This window comes from Lynx rufus, unplaced genomic scaffold (genome assembly GCF_022079265.1).
Source record: "Lynx rufus isolate CCGP_SWC_20201006 ecotype Redwood Valley unplaced genomic scaffold, mLynRuf1.p SCAF_17, whole genome shotgun sequence".
Lineage (NCBI taxonomy): Eukaryota > Metazoa > Chordata > Mammalia > Carnivora > Felidae > Lynx > Lynx rufus.
The window spans coordinates 50767500-50782491 of record NW_025814831.1 but is presented as its reverse complement, the minus strand read 5'-3'; the positions used below and the strand labels follow the sequence as shown (position 1 = coordinate 50782491).

General features: G+C 40.5%; 2 protein-coding genes across 4 annotated transcripts in view; one reads left to right on the top strand and one right to left on the bottom strand.

Annotated features, from left to right (window-relative positions):
- The first annotated feature begins 737 nt into the window (after positions 1–737).
- Positions 738–12942, top strand: KLHDC2 (kelch domain containing 2). Its single transcript, XM_047079712.1, has 13 exons — positions 738–904; positions 4194–4273; positions 6054–6171; positions 8177–8292; positions 8604–8685; positions 8852–8935; positions 9457–9537; positions 9613–9671; positions 10281–10390; positions 10773–10845; positions 12201–12288; positions 12395–12447; positions 12633–12942. The coding sequence occupies exons 1-13, from the start codon at positions 752–754 to the stop codon at positions 12754–12756; spliced, it is 1221 nt and encodes a 406-aa protein (XP_046935668.1). The 5' UTR covers positions 738–751; the 3' UTR covers positions 12757–12942.
- Positions 12943–14042: 1100 nt separating this feature from the next.
- Positions 14043–14992, bottom strand: part of NEMF (nuclear export mediator factor) — a 53574-nt gene continuing 52624 nt past the window's right edge. For all 3 annotated transcript variants that reach the window (XM_047079708.1, XM_047079709.1, XM_047079710.1), the window contains 4 exons: positions 14825–14925; positions 14686–14729; positions 14527–14606; positions 14043–14256 (listed from right to left, as the gene is read on the bottom strand). In XM_047079708.1, the coding sequence (XP_046935664.1) occupies positions 14179–14256; positions 14527–14606; positions 14686–14729; positions 14825–14925 (303 nt within the window). In that variant the 3' untranslated portion in view covers positions 14043–14178. The remainder of the gene's footprint in view (positions 14257–14526; positions 14607–14685; positions 14730–14824; positions 14926–14992) is intronic.

Here is a 14992-nt window from a genome sequence, read left to right as displayed (position 1 = left end):
ATTGACTCTCTTTTGAAGCTGAGACCGCTAACTCACTGAGCAATGTCACAATGTCACTACCCCTTTTCAGACTGTGAACCCTTGGAGAACATTCCTCAATCACACAAGGAAGATTTGTCAGTAAAAAAAAAAAAAATTTTTTTTTTTTTTGCGAGAAGGTGGCTACTATTCTTCCCATCTTTGTAGTGCCCGCAGCGAAAGGAGGCTCAGAGAGTGTTTGGAGCTCAGTCAACACACCATCTCGGGGCCCAGGCCGGCCGCGGCGGCGGCGGCGGCGGCGGCGGCAGCGGCGGCGGCGGCAGCGGCGGCGGCGGCGGCGGGAGGACCCGGCGCTGGGGGCGCTGAGCGCCCGCCGCGCTTCCGGAGCCCCGTAGGAGGCGTCAGCGGAACGGGCGGTTCTGGCCGCGGCGTAAACAAGGGCCGGCTGCGGCGGGCGGCGAGTGGCGAGCTGGAGGCGGGGCGGGCTGGCTGGATTCTAGTCCCGGCCCCAAGCGGACCCCCTTTCCGCCCTGCTCCCGGCGGGGCCCCGCCGCCGCCGCGCCCCCGACCCGCGCCCCCGCAGCGCAGCCCAGGGGCTGTCCTCCCCGAGGAGGGCTGAGAGGGCGCGGGCGGCCAGCGGGCGGCCTTAACCCCGTCCCTATCGCCGCCCCTTTCTGCTCGCCTGTCGCCGCCGTGCATTTCTGCCTTTTCTTTTGTCTCTTTCCCCCGCGCGGGTGTGGGGATTGTTGGTGAACAAACGTGCAGCCTCAAGATGGCTGATGGCAACGAGGATCTGCGAGCGGACGACTTGCCAGGGCCAGCCTACGAGAGCTATGAGTCCATGGAGCTCGCCTGCCCCGCCGAGCGCAGCGGCCACGTAGCCGTCGGCGACGGGCGCCACATGTTCGTCTGGGGCGGCTACAAGGTCAGTGGGCGGCCGGCCGCGGCGGGCGTCGCTCGGCTGGACCCCGAGTCCGGGTCGGCGGGGGTGGGGGGGGGCAGAGCGGCCGCCCGGACCCCCCCTCCCCTCCCCGCGTCGCGACTGTGCCCGTCGGTGCATTTTCTTGCGAGCGGGCTTCTCCTCACCGGTCCCCTAATCCGCGCCGACGCTCCTGGGCTGCTGTCACTCCAGCCCTCTGCTTACGGGGCCCGCGGCGGCCCTGGGCGCTGTGGACGTTGGAGCGTTGTTTGGGGGAGGGCACGTTGGGCGGCGCACGACTACGATACGTGTTATGTTTTAAAAGGTGGGGCGCGGGTGGGAGGTAAGAGAGGTGACGTTGTGTGATGTCACTCTTATCGTTTGTCGGCCCGCTTAGAGCACTTCATTCTCTGCAGCTGGGGTCCTTTGGCCCACGGATACCGTTGCTCGCTTGGGCAGTAATCGGGGTGTAGGAAAACTCTCTAGAATTCCCGAAGGCCGCAGGGATGGCCTTATTCAACCTTCCCGCCTGTTCGGGAGGCCTAGCTACACCTGTGCAGATGGCCGTCACCCTGCTGTTTGAACATTCCAGGGCTGTTATGCTTTCAGCTGAGAAAGAGTTGACAATTTTCAGAGGAAACCCCTATTAAGAAAACTAATGGAGAAGGCGCCACCAGCAACCAAAAAATCAGTAGCAACAATTGTAACTACCAAGTTCAGCTCTCTGACCCCTGCTCATAAACAATGTTTAGAGCCAGTTGCATTTCTTGTTACCACTGGCTTCCTGTTACCAGGTGTCTCCTGTTTAAACTTTGTTCTCTAGTTCTCCTGCCCTTTTGCTATTAGAGCTTCTCAGTAAGATCCATATCCTAGCACTGGCTCATTTCATTCGCTGGGGTTGCTCTGAGACATTCCTACCAAAAGGTAACTCTTTTTAGTCCCGTTTGGTCTTAACATTGATCTCCCTGCCCCCATTTGCTTGAGATCTGGTCCACTACACCTGTGTGCTTGATGACTGACTTTATGACTCTGGTAATAGGTTTTAGCTTCTTGCACGTTGACCTGGTCATAACTGAACACTTTTGAGATGACTGTCAAAAAAGACAGATGGAATAAACCACTATAGCTGTCCTGACTAATTTAGTTTAACCACAAAAGCATTTTTTTAAAAATTTTATTTTGCCAGTCCTAATTAATCTGTAATGCTTTCCTCAGCCCCCAGTGAATAGCTGGTTAGAGGACGGTACTTGGTAGGAGAAAGAGGCAGTTATGTAGTGACCCGTATTAAAATGTCAATCCATTGGAGAAAAGTTAACCTGTTAGTCAATCACACTGTGGTCTAAACTACATATTCATAATTCTGTTTGTAAAAATCAGCAGCATTGAAGGAACAGGACTTTTCTTTGGGGAGTGGGGAGAGCGAGGGTTGTCAGGAAGGACGATTTTTTTTTTAATGTTTGTTTTTGAGAGAGATCAAGGTAAGTGCAGAGAAGGGGGGCGGGGGCAGAGGACTCGAAGTGGTCTGTGAAGGGTCTGTGCTGACAGTAGAGAGCCGGATGTGGTACTTGAACCCATGAACTGTGAGATCATGACCTGAGCTGAAGTTGGATGCTTAACAGACTGAGCCACCCAGGCATCTCAGGAACGAAGGTTTCTGATGGTGAGTGTTTGAGGGCCCAGAAGTCTAGGATTTAGGCAGGATGACCAGTGATGACCAGTGAAGTGGAGTGGTTCCAAAACCGGCTGTCCTCAGTATTTTGGCGAGAACTCTGAAAAGCCCTTGGATATTGTTTTTGAGGGCGATAAACCTTAGCTTCCCACACAGTAGTCCCTTTCCCTCTTCAGACCAGGCTGAGCTATTCCGGGTGAGCCTGCTGTCATGCTTCCAGCCTTCTTTTTGTTAAGTGGTGGAATAGAAAGAGAAATGTCTACAAGGCCACGTGCACTAATTCTGTATGGTACTCAAGCTTATTAGACTCTGACACCCATTCTCCATGAACTGCTATTGTTCACCGTATGTTGACATTGTTCAAAAAGTGGGGAGGTTCAAAGGCTAGGAAGGTCACGCAGTGATTAAAGTTGCCAATTCAGGGAAAGGAGGGTAGAATGCTGATTCCACAGTTACTTGCCAAGTAATCTTGGGCAAATTACTTACCTCTAAAAAACCTGTTTTCTTGTAATCTCAACTACTTTTTAGGGTTGTTACGAAGATTAAAGAAAGTAATCCATTGGGGCACCTGGGTGGTTCAGTCTGTTAAGCGTCCGACTTCAGCTCAGGTCATGATCTCACGGTTCTTGAGTTCGAGCCCTGCATCAGCCTCTGTGCTGACAGTTTGGAGCCTGGAGCCTGCTTCGGATTGTGTCTCCCTCTCCCTCTGCCCCACTTGTGCTCTGGCTCTCTCTCTTAAAAATGAACATTAAAAAAATTTTTTTTTTTTTTTTTAAAGAAAGTAATCCGTTGATAGTGTTCAGATAGTTCTGGCATATGGTAAACTTATTCTGTTAAGAATTACTATCTGAGGGGCGCCTGGGTGGCGCAGTCGGTTAAGCGTCCGACTTCAGCCAGGTCACGATCTCGCGGTCCGTGAGTTCGAGCCCCGCGTCAGGCTCTGGGCTGATGGCTCGGAGCCTGGAGCCTGTTTCCGATTCTGTGTCTCCCTCTCTCTCTGCCCCTCCCCCGTTCATGCTCTGTCTCTCTCTGTCCCAAAAATAAATAAACGTTGAAAAAAAAAAATTAAAAAAAAAAAAAAAAGAATTACTATCTGAAGGGAAATGGAGCAGAACAACGAACAGAAAATTTTGCACATTGACTGAATAATTGCACACTGGCAATTCTGCCATCTGTTTCTTGGTAGAGAATGGATGGATGAGAGTAAAAAATGGCTAGAAAATGACACGTGTTAGTGTGAGTCAGGCACTCACACAGTAGAGCAGTCTTTAGTGTGCAAACCATGGCATAGCTGACCTCTCCTGAAGTCATGCAGCTGAAACCCGGTGAATGGTCTGTTCAGCATAAAGTGACATTAGAGATTTCCTAGAGATGTCGTAACTTCCTGCATCATTGCACCTGCTGCATCAAAAACATGAATTAAGGGTGAGCTATATTAAGCATTACTTTGAGTATGTGGCCTGGAGCAAGGAAGATTGTCCATTTGATAGTATTGTTAAGACCCATTTAATATCTCATAACTCTTATTACTATCTCAAACAAGGTAGATATGAAAAAATATACAGTAGTGCTTCTTTAGAATACCAATTATTTTTTATATTTGCTATTTTTTTTTTTTATTCTTAGAGTAATCAAGTCAGAGGATTGTATGACTTTTATCTGCCTAGAGAAGAACTATGGATCTACAACATGGAGACTGGAAGATGGTAACTGTGGATATTATGAGGGGGACTAAAAAATTCAAGTAAGGTTGCAAATAAAAACTCTGTGAAGCCCATTCTAACAAAACTATTTTATTTGAAGATGCAGAGTTATCTCTATGTTCTAAAACCAACCTTGTACTAGTTTGGTTCAGCTGCTAAGCTTAGATACATTAGCAACTCTTCAGTAATTAGTTGGTGATTTTATTTTTTAAGTTTATTTGTTTTGAGAGAGAGAGAGAATCTCAAGCAGGCTCTGTGCTGACACAGGCCTGGAACCTACGAACCATGGGATCATGACCTGAGCCGAAATCAAGAGTCAAGATACTTAACTGACTGAACCACCCAGGCACCCCTACTTGGTGCTTTTATGACCTTGGAAGAAACTTGTATTCAGAGCTCTATGTAGTATCATTGTAATACTAAAATAAAGAGGTAGATAGAGGCTTCCAATCCTGGAATGAAAATATTATAAAAGTTCCATATATGATGTTTTTTCAAGATGTTATATCTTCTGTTACATGGAAAATGAAAAAATAATTTCTAGATTGTATCTGCTAGAAATAAAGGTGGTGTTTTATTTTAATGAGCTCTGCCATTAAAGTTTCTCTACAAATCTCTTTAAAATAGTGTGTTTTGTTTAAAAAAAGAAGTTAAATTTGCCTTCCATACAACCGGGGATATTCTGAAAAGGATCTTTTGCCAGTCTTGTGACAGTGGTCCTCAAAGAGGCTCTTGGCAGAATCTTAAGAGTTCAACTAAAAATGGGGCGCCTGGATGGCCCTGTCGGTTAAGCATCCCACTTCGGCTCAGGTCACCATCTCACGTTTGCGAGCTTGAGTCCCACTTTGGGCTCTGTGCTGACAGCTCGGAGCCTGAAGCCTGCTTCAGATTCTGTGTCTCCCGGTCTCTTTGCCCCTCCTCCACTTGCCCTCTGTCTCTCAAAAATAAATGTTGAAAAAATTTTCTTAAAAAGTTCAACTAAAACTAAGTCAGGATTATTTCTGTACATAGCAAATCAGTGTTGATCTGAGCTGTTGGCTCATCTATGTTTTGTTTTGTTTTTTTCAAGAGAGAAATTGATAATGGTATTCCTTTAATAGGGGAATTCTACGAATTTTTAAAAAATTGAGCCCCATAAGGAATTTGTAAAACTAAGCCTGCCAAAGTTAAAGCTTAGCATAAAGTGATAGAGTGAGCAGAAGGCCTTAACAGACCTATTAATACTGTGAATCTTAGGCCTTTTTGATTCAGATTCATTTTTAGATTCAGAAGGATTTAAAGCATGCAAAGCACTCCCAGGAGTGCCTGGCCTAGAGAAAGTATTACCCACGTGCCTGTAGTAGTACATTAGGTTTGAATCAGATTCATTTGAATGGCTAAAAGGTGACTAAATAAAACACACTTGTGGAATTAACCGGTCAGGAGTGGTATGTTTTCCTTTTAGGTACCTGGGTGACTCAAAACCAAAAACAAAATAGCCACTTATGGTTATATCAATAAAGAGCAGGTTAGTTTGAGAAACATAAAATGGTGTGCTCCTGGGCTTCCAGAGCTCACCGTCCCTGTGTGTGGGGTCAGCTGGCGCAGCCTGTGGAATGGGTGAACAAAGAGGAAGGAACTCATTCTTTGAATTAATTTTAGATGTAGACGAGACCCCCAGACGCTATCTAGCCGGCCAGCCCACTTTATTTTTTCCCTTTATTGTGGGGATAGAAGAAAAACAAGTAACTTTTGCATTTCTTCTCTTTTGGGAAACATTTACATTCAGTCTTTTTGCCCTCAGGAAAAAGATTAACACAGAAGGGGATGTTCCTCCTTCTATGTCAGGAAGCTGTGCAGTGTGTGTGGACAGGGTGCTCTACTTGTTTGGAGGACACCATTCAAGAGGCAATACGAATAAGGTGAGTGTTTCTAAGGGTTGTGGTTTAAGAGCTCAACTAAACATGGGGTGCCTGGGTGGCCCTGTTGGTTTTTACTCTTTTTCAGACAACCTCCAATTTCTAAGGTTAGCCCATACTTATTCCTGTCCTGGTTAAAACATGCATGTCCTTGATAACGGTATGAATGTGCATTTTAGTATTTTGTCTACCAGTCCGTATTTCTCTATGCCTTTTGTAAAGTCAACTTTGATAACTTGTTTGCAGTAATTTCCTGAGTGGGTTTTCTTTGTGCTCTTTGCAGCTGTGGTTCTCTTAGAACCCTGGGGTGTTAGATAAATATTAGCAAACCAAATGAAAACAAGATGCAATGATGAGGAGCAGGGTAAAATGAACAGACCACCACTCAGCTATGAGGATAAATTAATACAGAATTTTATATAGTAAAATTCCCGTAATATGGTACGATAAGGTACTGTTGTTCAGACTTTGTGTTTTTTCCAAATAGGAAAAAGATTAACAGTTGTTTTCTCAGGCCAGCAAGACACAAATATCAATCAGAAAGATGCATATGATTTAGGGAGTCTCTTAATAAATTTATTTAGCAACGTAGCACCTTATATACTGAGCACTTGGTTAGACATTGGAGACACAGAGACGAATGATACAGTTCCCATCTCTAGGTGCTCACATTCTAGAGGGGATACACATAATAAGTAGATGGTTCCAGTAGCATATGATAAGAAGATACATAGAGCCTGGCTCATAAAATAGCTCAGTAAATATTGTTAAATCTGAAAAAGAATCCTTGACATTGTGTTTGGCAGGATGGAGGAAGAGAATAAGTAAAGTCTTTAACCAAGAGGGTTGAATAGAATCATAACTGGGAGAGGTAGCCAAGATGCAAGTATCAGGAGGCAGAAATATAAGCAAATGTTTTGTTCACGGAAATGCTAAGTGGTTTGGTGTGACTGGAGCATATGGCTGACAAAGTTTCAGACTATTCCTAGGAGCTCTAGGGATTTCTTTGAGATGCCTTGGGACCCCTGTGGGAGGAGCGTCATGGTGTTAGGCAGGCTTCAGATCACCCCCCTACCCCTCCATCTTAACAGGTGTAGCTCTACTTCAGTTAGGCTTTTGCTTAAGATTTTGTGTGAAGTAAGGGTTCTGTGCCTAAAAGATTTTGTGAGGCACTGCTACAGGCTGTAGTGGAGGTGTGTGTGTTTTAGGGCAAGGAAGAGAAAAAGAACCTTAACACCACATGAAGCAGCTTGGGGAAAAAAAGAAGCCGTGGCTTTAGGGGTAGACAGAAATGGCTAGAGTTGAGTATTTTTAAGTCTGATCAAAAGAAAGCTTAGGAGTCTTAGGAGAAGTAAAAAGATATACATATAATGGCCAGGTCTCTTCAAGTATCTGGATGTGAAACCTTGGAAAGACAGACCAGTACTTAATCTTTTAAGATTTATCCTTTGCTCCCAAGAGTTAAGTAGGCGCTTAAGACATGTTTGTTAAATTGAATTTGAAGGTGAAATTGCGAAGTTGAATTCTTTTGGTGATACCGTCTTCAAACCCATAAATAAGATTAGCATAACTCAAAGTGCCTATGTAAGGCACAATATACTTCTGTTCCTTCATCCAAAAAATGAGGCTGTTAAACTGAGAACAAACTGAGGGCTGATGGGGGGTGGGAGGAAGGGGAGGGTGGGTGATGGGTATTGAGGAGGGCACCTGTTGGGATGAGCACTGGGTGTTGTATGGAAACCAATTTGACAATAAATTTCATATATTTAAAAAAAATGTGGCTATTAGGAAAAAAAAATGAGCTCAACAGGGTGCTTAGCGACTTAGGTAATTTATATTCTGGCATAAGTTCCTTATGTATATTTGGACCAGTAACAGTCTGTAGTCACAATTGTAGATGCACTGAATTAGATGACATTCCTATAGTCATAAATCACAACAAAACTAAATGCCAAGGTTGAGTTTCTTTTGCATAACCAAATCTAACTGAAATCATTGCTTCTGACAGTTCTACATGCTGGATTCAAGGTCTACAGACAGAGTACTACAGTGGGAAAGAATTGATTGCCAAGGAATTCCTCCATCATCAAAGGATAAACTTGGTGTCTGGGTATATAAAAACAAGTGAGTTAGCAGCCCCGTAGGTTTGGGTTTTTATGTGCAAAGTGGTTTGCCATTCAAGTATCCATAGCCCATAAACACTGTAACCCTAGAACATAACTTCTAGGGCCCATATGAGGATTATGTGAATTAATACATCAAAGCCCTTTACACCTAAGACATAATTAGGCACAGTAGGCATTATTCTATGAATAAGAATTTTCATATACTCAAGCATGCCTTCTCAGTTCCTAGCATGACAAAAGAAAAACTTCTTGTAACTTCCTAACCTGTGGATGTTAGAATGTTTAGTGTCTTGGTTTTTTATCAAACAGGTTAATATTTTTTGGAGGTTACGGATATTTACCTGAAGATAAAGTATTGGGAACTTTTGAATTTGATGAAACATCTTTTTGGGTAAGTGAAGTTTCATATTTGTATATGGTCTACTTAGTATGTTGAAATAATACATCTTATGTCTGCTAGTCTTGTTCATTTTGCCTTGTTCATAAACCAGACAAGGATATGTAATTTTACAAATATTATTTGAAAAATAACTCAGATTCTTACTCATTTTCTGTAGAATTCAAGTCACCCAAGAGGATGGAATGATCATGTACATATTTTAGACACTGAAACATTTATCTGGAGTCAGCCTATAACTACTGTGAGTTACTGAAGAATAATGAATTATTAAAGTAAGGCTGCCTAGAGGAGAAAGGGAATTGGGAGGTGGTGTAAAATTGACAGTTCATTCTTGTTTTTCTGGAGAAAATCCATTGCTTTCATTATTCTCCAAGAAGTCCATACCTCAGAAAAGTTTAATGAATATGTGGACTAACCTGGCATCTACTATCTAATAGATGTTAAGGGGTATTGCTTATAACTAAATAAATGACCTGGCAGTAGACTGTTAAGTTAATTAGATTTCTTTTTCCTCTGACGCAGGTGTCTTATAATGTGCTACCTTTTTATTTAAAAAAAAAAATAAAATAAACAAGCATTCCATTAACTAGTGCATTCAGTAATATATCTCCAAAATCTAAAATTACAGCTCCCAGGGTTAGTACTGCTGTTGACTAGACATCTGCACTTGAGCTTAAAAGCTCAAGCGTCTTGCATACCCTCATCCCACCTCCAGAGAAGACTGGTGTTTATTTTAAAAAATTGCTTTTGTGACTTTTATAGGGTAAAGCACCTTCACCTCGTGCTGCCCATGCCTGTGCAACTGTTGGAAACAAAGGCTTTGTGTTTGGAGGCAGATATCGAGTAAGTTTGTGAACAGTTTCAATGATTTGCTTATGAGTCATTCAAAATGATAATTACTTAATTATCCTTTTTCAGGATGCTAGAATGAATGATCTTCACTGTCTTAATCTGGATACGTGGGAGTGGAATGAATTGTATGTATCACTTTAGATAATTTCTAAAATTTTTTAATATTTTTATTCTGTTAGCATAGAAATTTAAGCAGGTAAATAACTCAATTTAAATAAACATGATGTCTAGATCCTTAAATAAGGAATTTTATTTTTTGATTTCCTGTTCCACAACATGTGCTCAATGTTTGTTGAAAAGGTCTAAAGTTCACTCTGCCTTCTAAAAACATAGTTAATACCAAGCATGCAGCTATTAATACCAAGAAGCTTTTGGGACACCTGGGTGGCTTAGTCGGTTAAGCATGTGACTTTGGCTCAGGTCATGATCTCATGGTTCATGGGTTCAAGTCCCGTGTCAGGCTTTGTGTTGACGGCTCGGAGCCTGGAGCCTGCTTCCTGGATTCTGTGTTTCCCTCACTCTCTGCCCCTCCCCGACTTGTACTCTCTCTCTCTCTCTCAAAAATAAATAAAACATTTAAAAAATTAAAAAAAAAATACCAAGAAGCTTTTTAAATTTAAAGTCTCTTCTGTCAAATATTCTGTATAAATTTTCACAGAAAATTTAAATATTTTTCCATATTAAACAGTAGCTACTTTTAAACACAGAAATTGTAACTTAGCTATTATTTTCAGAATTCCACAAGGCATATGCCCAGTTGGCCGATCTTGGCATTCACTAACACCAGTTTCTTCAGATCATCTCTTTCTCTTTGGAGGATTTACCACTGATAAACAGCCACTAAGTAAGTCCTTTAAAAATATAAGAAATCATTATCATTCATATGTAATATATAAATAGAAGAAAATAATTCAGTCTATTTTAGATGTATCAGAAGGCTATAGGGTTGGTTGGAGGTTTGCTATTATTTTTGATCCTATAATCTATAATTGTTTTTGTACTATAACATCCATCTATTCTGTCCAGTGCAGCCCTTAAAAGCTCCACCTAAGGGTTGTGACATGCAAAGGGCTTACTTGATTAACTGCAGGGAAAAACCAGGATATTTACTTTCTCTTTCTACTTACAGTTTATTACCTTTCTTGCTAAAGCTGTGCCCTTTAAACATGAATGTCTCATTGACCAAATAACGTATTTCATGGCTCTTCTTTCTTCGCTTCAATCAGGTGATGCTTGGACTTACTGCATCAGTAAAAATGAATGGATACAGTTTAATCATCCCTATACTGAAAAGCCAAGGTATGAAGTATTTAAAAAGTAATTCTTGTACATCTTTATGGACTTCTATTATTCAGTACAAGACTGGGGACACCTGGCTGCCAGTCAGTAGAGCATGTGACTCTTAATCTCAAACAACCCTGAGTCCCACGTTGGGTATAGGGATTACTTAAAACCTTAAAAAAGATGTACAAGACTGGTAATGATTGAGGAAATTGTGGCTGCATTACATCCACTATTCTTATGATAAACACCCTAGCATTCACTAAGGTTTAACATCCTACCTTTTTTTTTTTTAATGTTTGAGAGAGAGAGAGAATGCACACGTGTGAGCATGAGTGGGGTAGGGACAGAGAATTCCAAGCAGGCTCTGTGCTGGCAGTGTGCAGATACAGGACCCAGTCTCAGGAACCGTGAGATTGTGACCTGAGCCCGTATCAACAGATGCTTAACAGACTGAGCCACCCATGCGCCCCTAACATCAAACCTTTTGAAAGAAAAGAAAACCAATGCTATCCTTGTATTAAATGCTTTCTTTTCTGTCATGGTGCATGAAAAACAGGGCTGGATGTTGACTTCTGCTGTTTTTATCATAAAATTGATGTAGTTAAAATTTATAATCAAGGTCTTTACTCCAGTGAATTGAACTGCTTCTAGGTTTGTCACTTAAAAAAAAAAAACTTGAGAGAATTTCAAAACCTTGAAGAATGTATATGGGGGGGAAATACAGAACTTTCTATTAGATTGGTAGGAGCACTGTATAACAAATACTAAATCAAATCACCCAAAGAGAAGAGTTATTTTTGTTAATCTCAAGAAGAATTCTTACAAAAACTGCCAAAGCAAATGATATAGTCACAACTGGTATTCAAAGCATATTTAGGTAGGTCAGCCTTCATTTCCCCACAAGTCTCTAATTTAAGTACACTTATGCCATAAAGGCTTCATCTGGCAGAAAAATTCTTCCATAGAATTACCAGGCCTGAGACTTTGAGTAGGTCAGGCAGATTCACAGCATCCTTCAGATTTTTTCTTTAATGTCAACTGACTCTGCCTATGAAAAGAAGAAGATTGAGAGGGCATGTAGCACACATCTCCCGTAAGATTTTTATTGCTAACAAAAACCTAGAGAACAGATCATTCAGTTCAAACCCGTCATTGCATAAGTTAGGACTGGACCAGATAGATAAAATGGTAACATCCAGATAAAACTGACATTAATAGATTTTTCTAGCTTTTGCTACTTAAGATAATTGCTGCTCAACATTAGGTTTTGGTCTGTACTGAAGATCTCTAGTCTTTATTTCATCATTGTGTTCGTAGTGTAAATTGTCAACTTGGTGTCTGGGTAACTTAAAACTCTTGTTTTAAATTAGATTATGGCACACAGCTTGTGCCAGTGACGAAGGAGAAGTCATTGTTTTTGGTGGATGTGCCAATAACCTCCTTGTCCATCACAGAGCTGTAAGTGTATTAAGTATACTACCCTGTATAAAAGGACACTTCATCATATTTCTGAAACTTGTGGAGTACTTACTTTTTAATATGTTCTTCATTTTCTGTTTTTCAGGCACACAGTAATGAAATACTTATATTTTCAGTTCAACCAAAATCTCTTGTAAGGTAAGTAACTTTTTACTTGGTACTCAGATTATTTTAAATTAGTGCTCTTGAAAAACCAGGCTTACAGATAATTTAAAGGCAATGACAAGTTTCCATTGATAAAACTAGTTCTTTAAACAAAGTGGGCTTTTGTTTTTTGGTAATTCTTCAAACAGTAAATTTATTTTTCTCTTGTCCACTTTCAGGCTAAGCTTAGAAGCAGTCATTTGCTTTAAAGAAATGTTAGCCAACTCGTGGAACTGCCTTCCAAAACACTTACTTCACAGTGTTAATCAGAGGTTTGGTAGTAACAACACTTCTGGATCTTAAGGCTTCATAGATAATGCCTCTGATCACCTTGCATGGACAGCAATTCTGTAAACATCAGAGAGTGGCATCGTTTGTATAATTATATGCATTGTTGTAGTTTGCAGCTTTTTGGTTTTAATGTGCATGTGAATGGCCTAGAGAACCTATTTTTGTGTCTAAAGTTTACAATAAATGTATTTAACACCAGTAACTGTCTTCTATTAAAGCAAAAGAAAATGATACTTGGCTTTTTACCCCAAGGAATGGTTATTATATTTCCTTTTTGGTAACTTCAGGATATATAGCTATAGAAACATACTAATTATTCTTATCACTATCAAAATGGTGATGTTATTTTTTTTAATTTATATATATATATTTTTAAATAGCAAGAGTAGTCTGTTGTATTTACAACACTGGCTATATGTATAATTACAAAGTTGTTTTTTTTTTTTTTTTTTTACATTAATTTCAAATGGAAAAACGTTATCAACAGGACTAAGCTGGTAAAAGAAGTTTTGGAAGGACCAACAGCTGTTTAGTGCTTTGACCTTAATGCTTTGGTATAGGGGCTGGGGCAAATGGTCATATTGACTGTAGGTAGCCATTGTCTCATCATTTAAAAAGTGACAGCTTTTTAGCTCATAAAAGAATGGAAATGACGTAGGACTTTATTCTCCATTTGTTAGGAGACAGAAGAAGAAAGCTGTGTCAGGAGTCTTTAGTGGTAAGCCTAAAAGTGCACTTATGATATCCTAGGTTAAGATACTCTGTAACATGCTGATAATTACTAGAGGTAGAAAATAAAATGGTACAGAACTGAATGAGATTACAAGGAAGAAGTGAGGATGAAAAGTGAAGTTGTATAAATGAATGGAAATGATCAATACCATTTTTTCTAGGTGTTATTTCTTAGGCTGAATTATGTCTATTTTAAATCTGGTCTAATATATTTTTTGACAAGTACAGGTAACGGCAGAAGGCTTCCAAGACTTAATCCTAAATGTTTAACTGCCCCCAAGCCCCACCACCGCACCAGAACACGAAAAACCACCTGTGATTGGCCTGTAACAGAGCTCTGACACTGTACACGGTAGATGACCAAGTCAATGTCCGAGCAACTGAGCCACTTCACTCCAGTTTCTGTACAACATGAAATGAAAACTTAGTATTAACCTCCCAAATTTTAAGAAAACGTGGGAGAATAACTGCAGATGTATACAATTAGCATTTAACTGTCCACAAATATTTTAGGAAATCCTATCCGCGTTTCCTCTCTATAAAACTGGAAAAAAAACAGTAAGTCCTTTTGGCGAATATAGCAAGGCAATGTTTAGTTCATTTTTAAATGCGGAAGTCTTGTGACATGGTGTGTTTTCATCTCTGAACTTCCAAAAGGCTATAAAATTGGCTCTTCTCAAATATTTTAGGGTTTCATTTCAGCTATTTTCTTTTTACATTCAGAAGATTGGGTGCAGACACTTTGACTTTGCCAGGAATATTTCTTGATAAATCCGTGTCCTAAAAAAAGAGAATTGCTGAATATCTTCACATGCTATATGGTAGTCATGTTTCTTTTATGATAATTATGTGCCCTCTGCTGTCAAAAGAAAGGCATTTCCAAAATTTCCAACTGAAATGATATTTTACTTCTTCTAGTAAGACAGCATTTTCTACCAAAACGAGCTGCAGCTTGGCATGTATTAAACAAAGAACCAAAAGTAGAAAAGTATAACTGCTAACATTTTTAATTGCACCACCCATCTCCAGACTTCTGGAGGAATACTTTACCTTTACACTGCGAAATAAGTCTTTTTCTCTTGCTGTTGCTTCTTTGGAATGCATGAAACTATTCAAGGCTGTTTTTGCAGCTGTAAATAGAAAATAGAAGAATCTACTTCTGTGCAGAGAAGAAGCGATCAAAATCATTCATATAAAGATTTTAAATACCTTTTCCCTTTTTCTGAACTCCAGGAGTAAGTTTCACTTTGTATCTTTAAGAAGGAATTACATGTATTACTAAATAGAAATTTCAAAACAATTCATAACCATTATGTCAGCTATTTTGAGTAAACTAAAGACGACTTACTTATAGTTTGTCATGGTGGAGTAAGGGGCACAAATTGGGATGGCAAATAGTAATACATCTTCAGGATGTGGCTGCCCTGTCAAAGAGTCAAAGAGATTTTCCTAAAAGGGAAAAGAAAAACAATTATAAAATGCATACCAGTCCTAGAAAAAGGAAAACTCTAATATT

Bases quoted from the DNA above. Each gene is read 5' to 3' on its own strand.
- KLHDC2 (XM_047079712.1), top strand. From the start codon at position 752: ATGGCTGATGGCAACGAGGATCTGCGAGCGGACGACTTGCCAGGGCCA. The intron at 8,686-8,851 runs GTAAGTGAAGTT...CATTTTCTGTAG, and splicing joins TTGATGAAACATCTTTTTGG to AATTCAAGTCACCCAAGAGG. The intron at 10,391-10,772 runs GTAAGTCCTTTA...CGCTTCAATCAG, and splicing joins CACTGATAAACAGCCACTAA to GTGATGCTTGGACTTACTGC.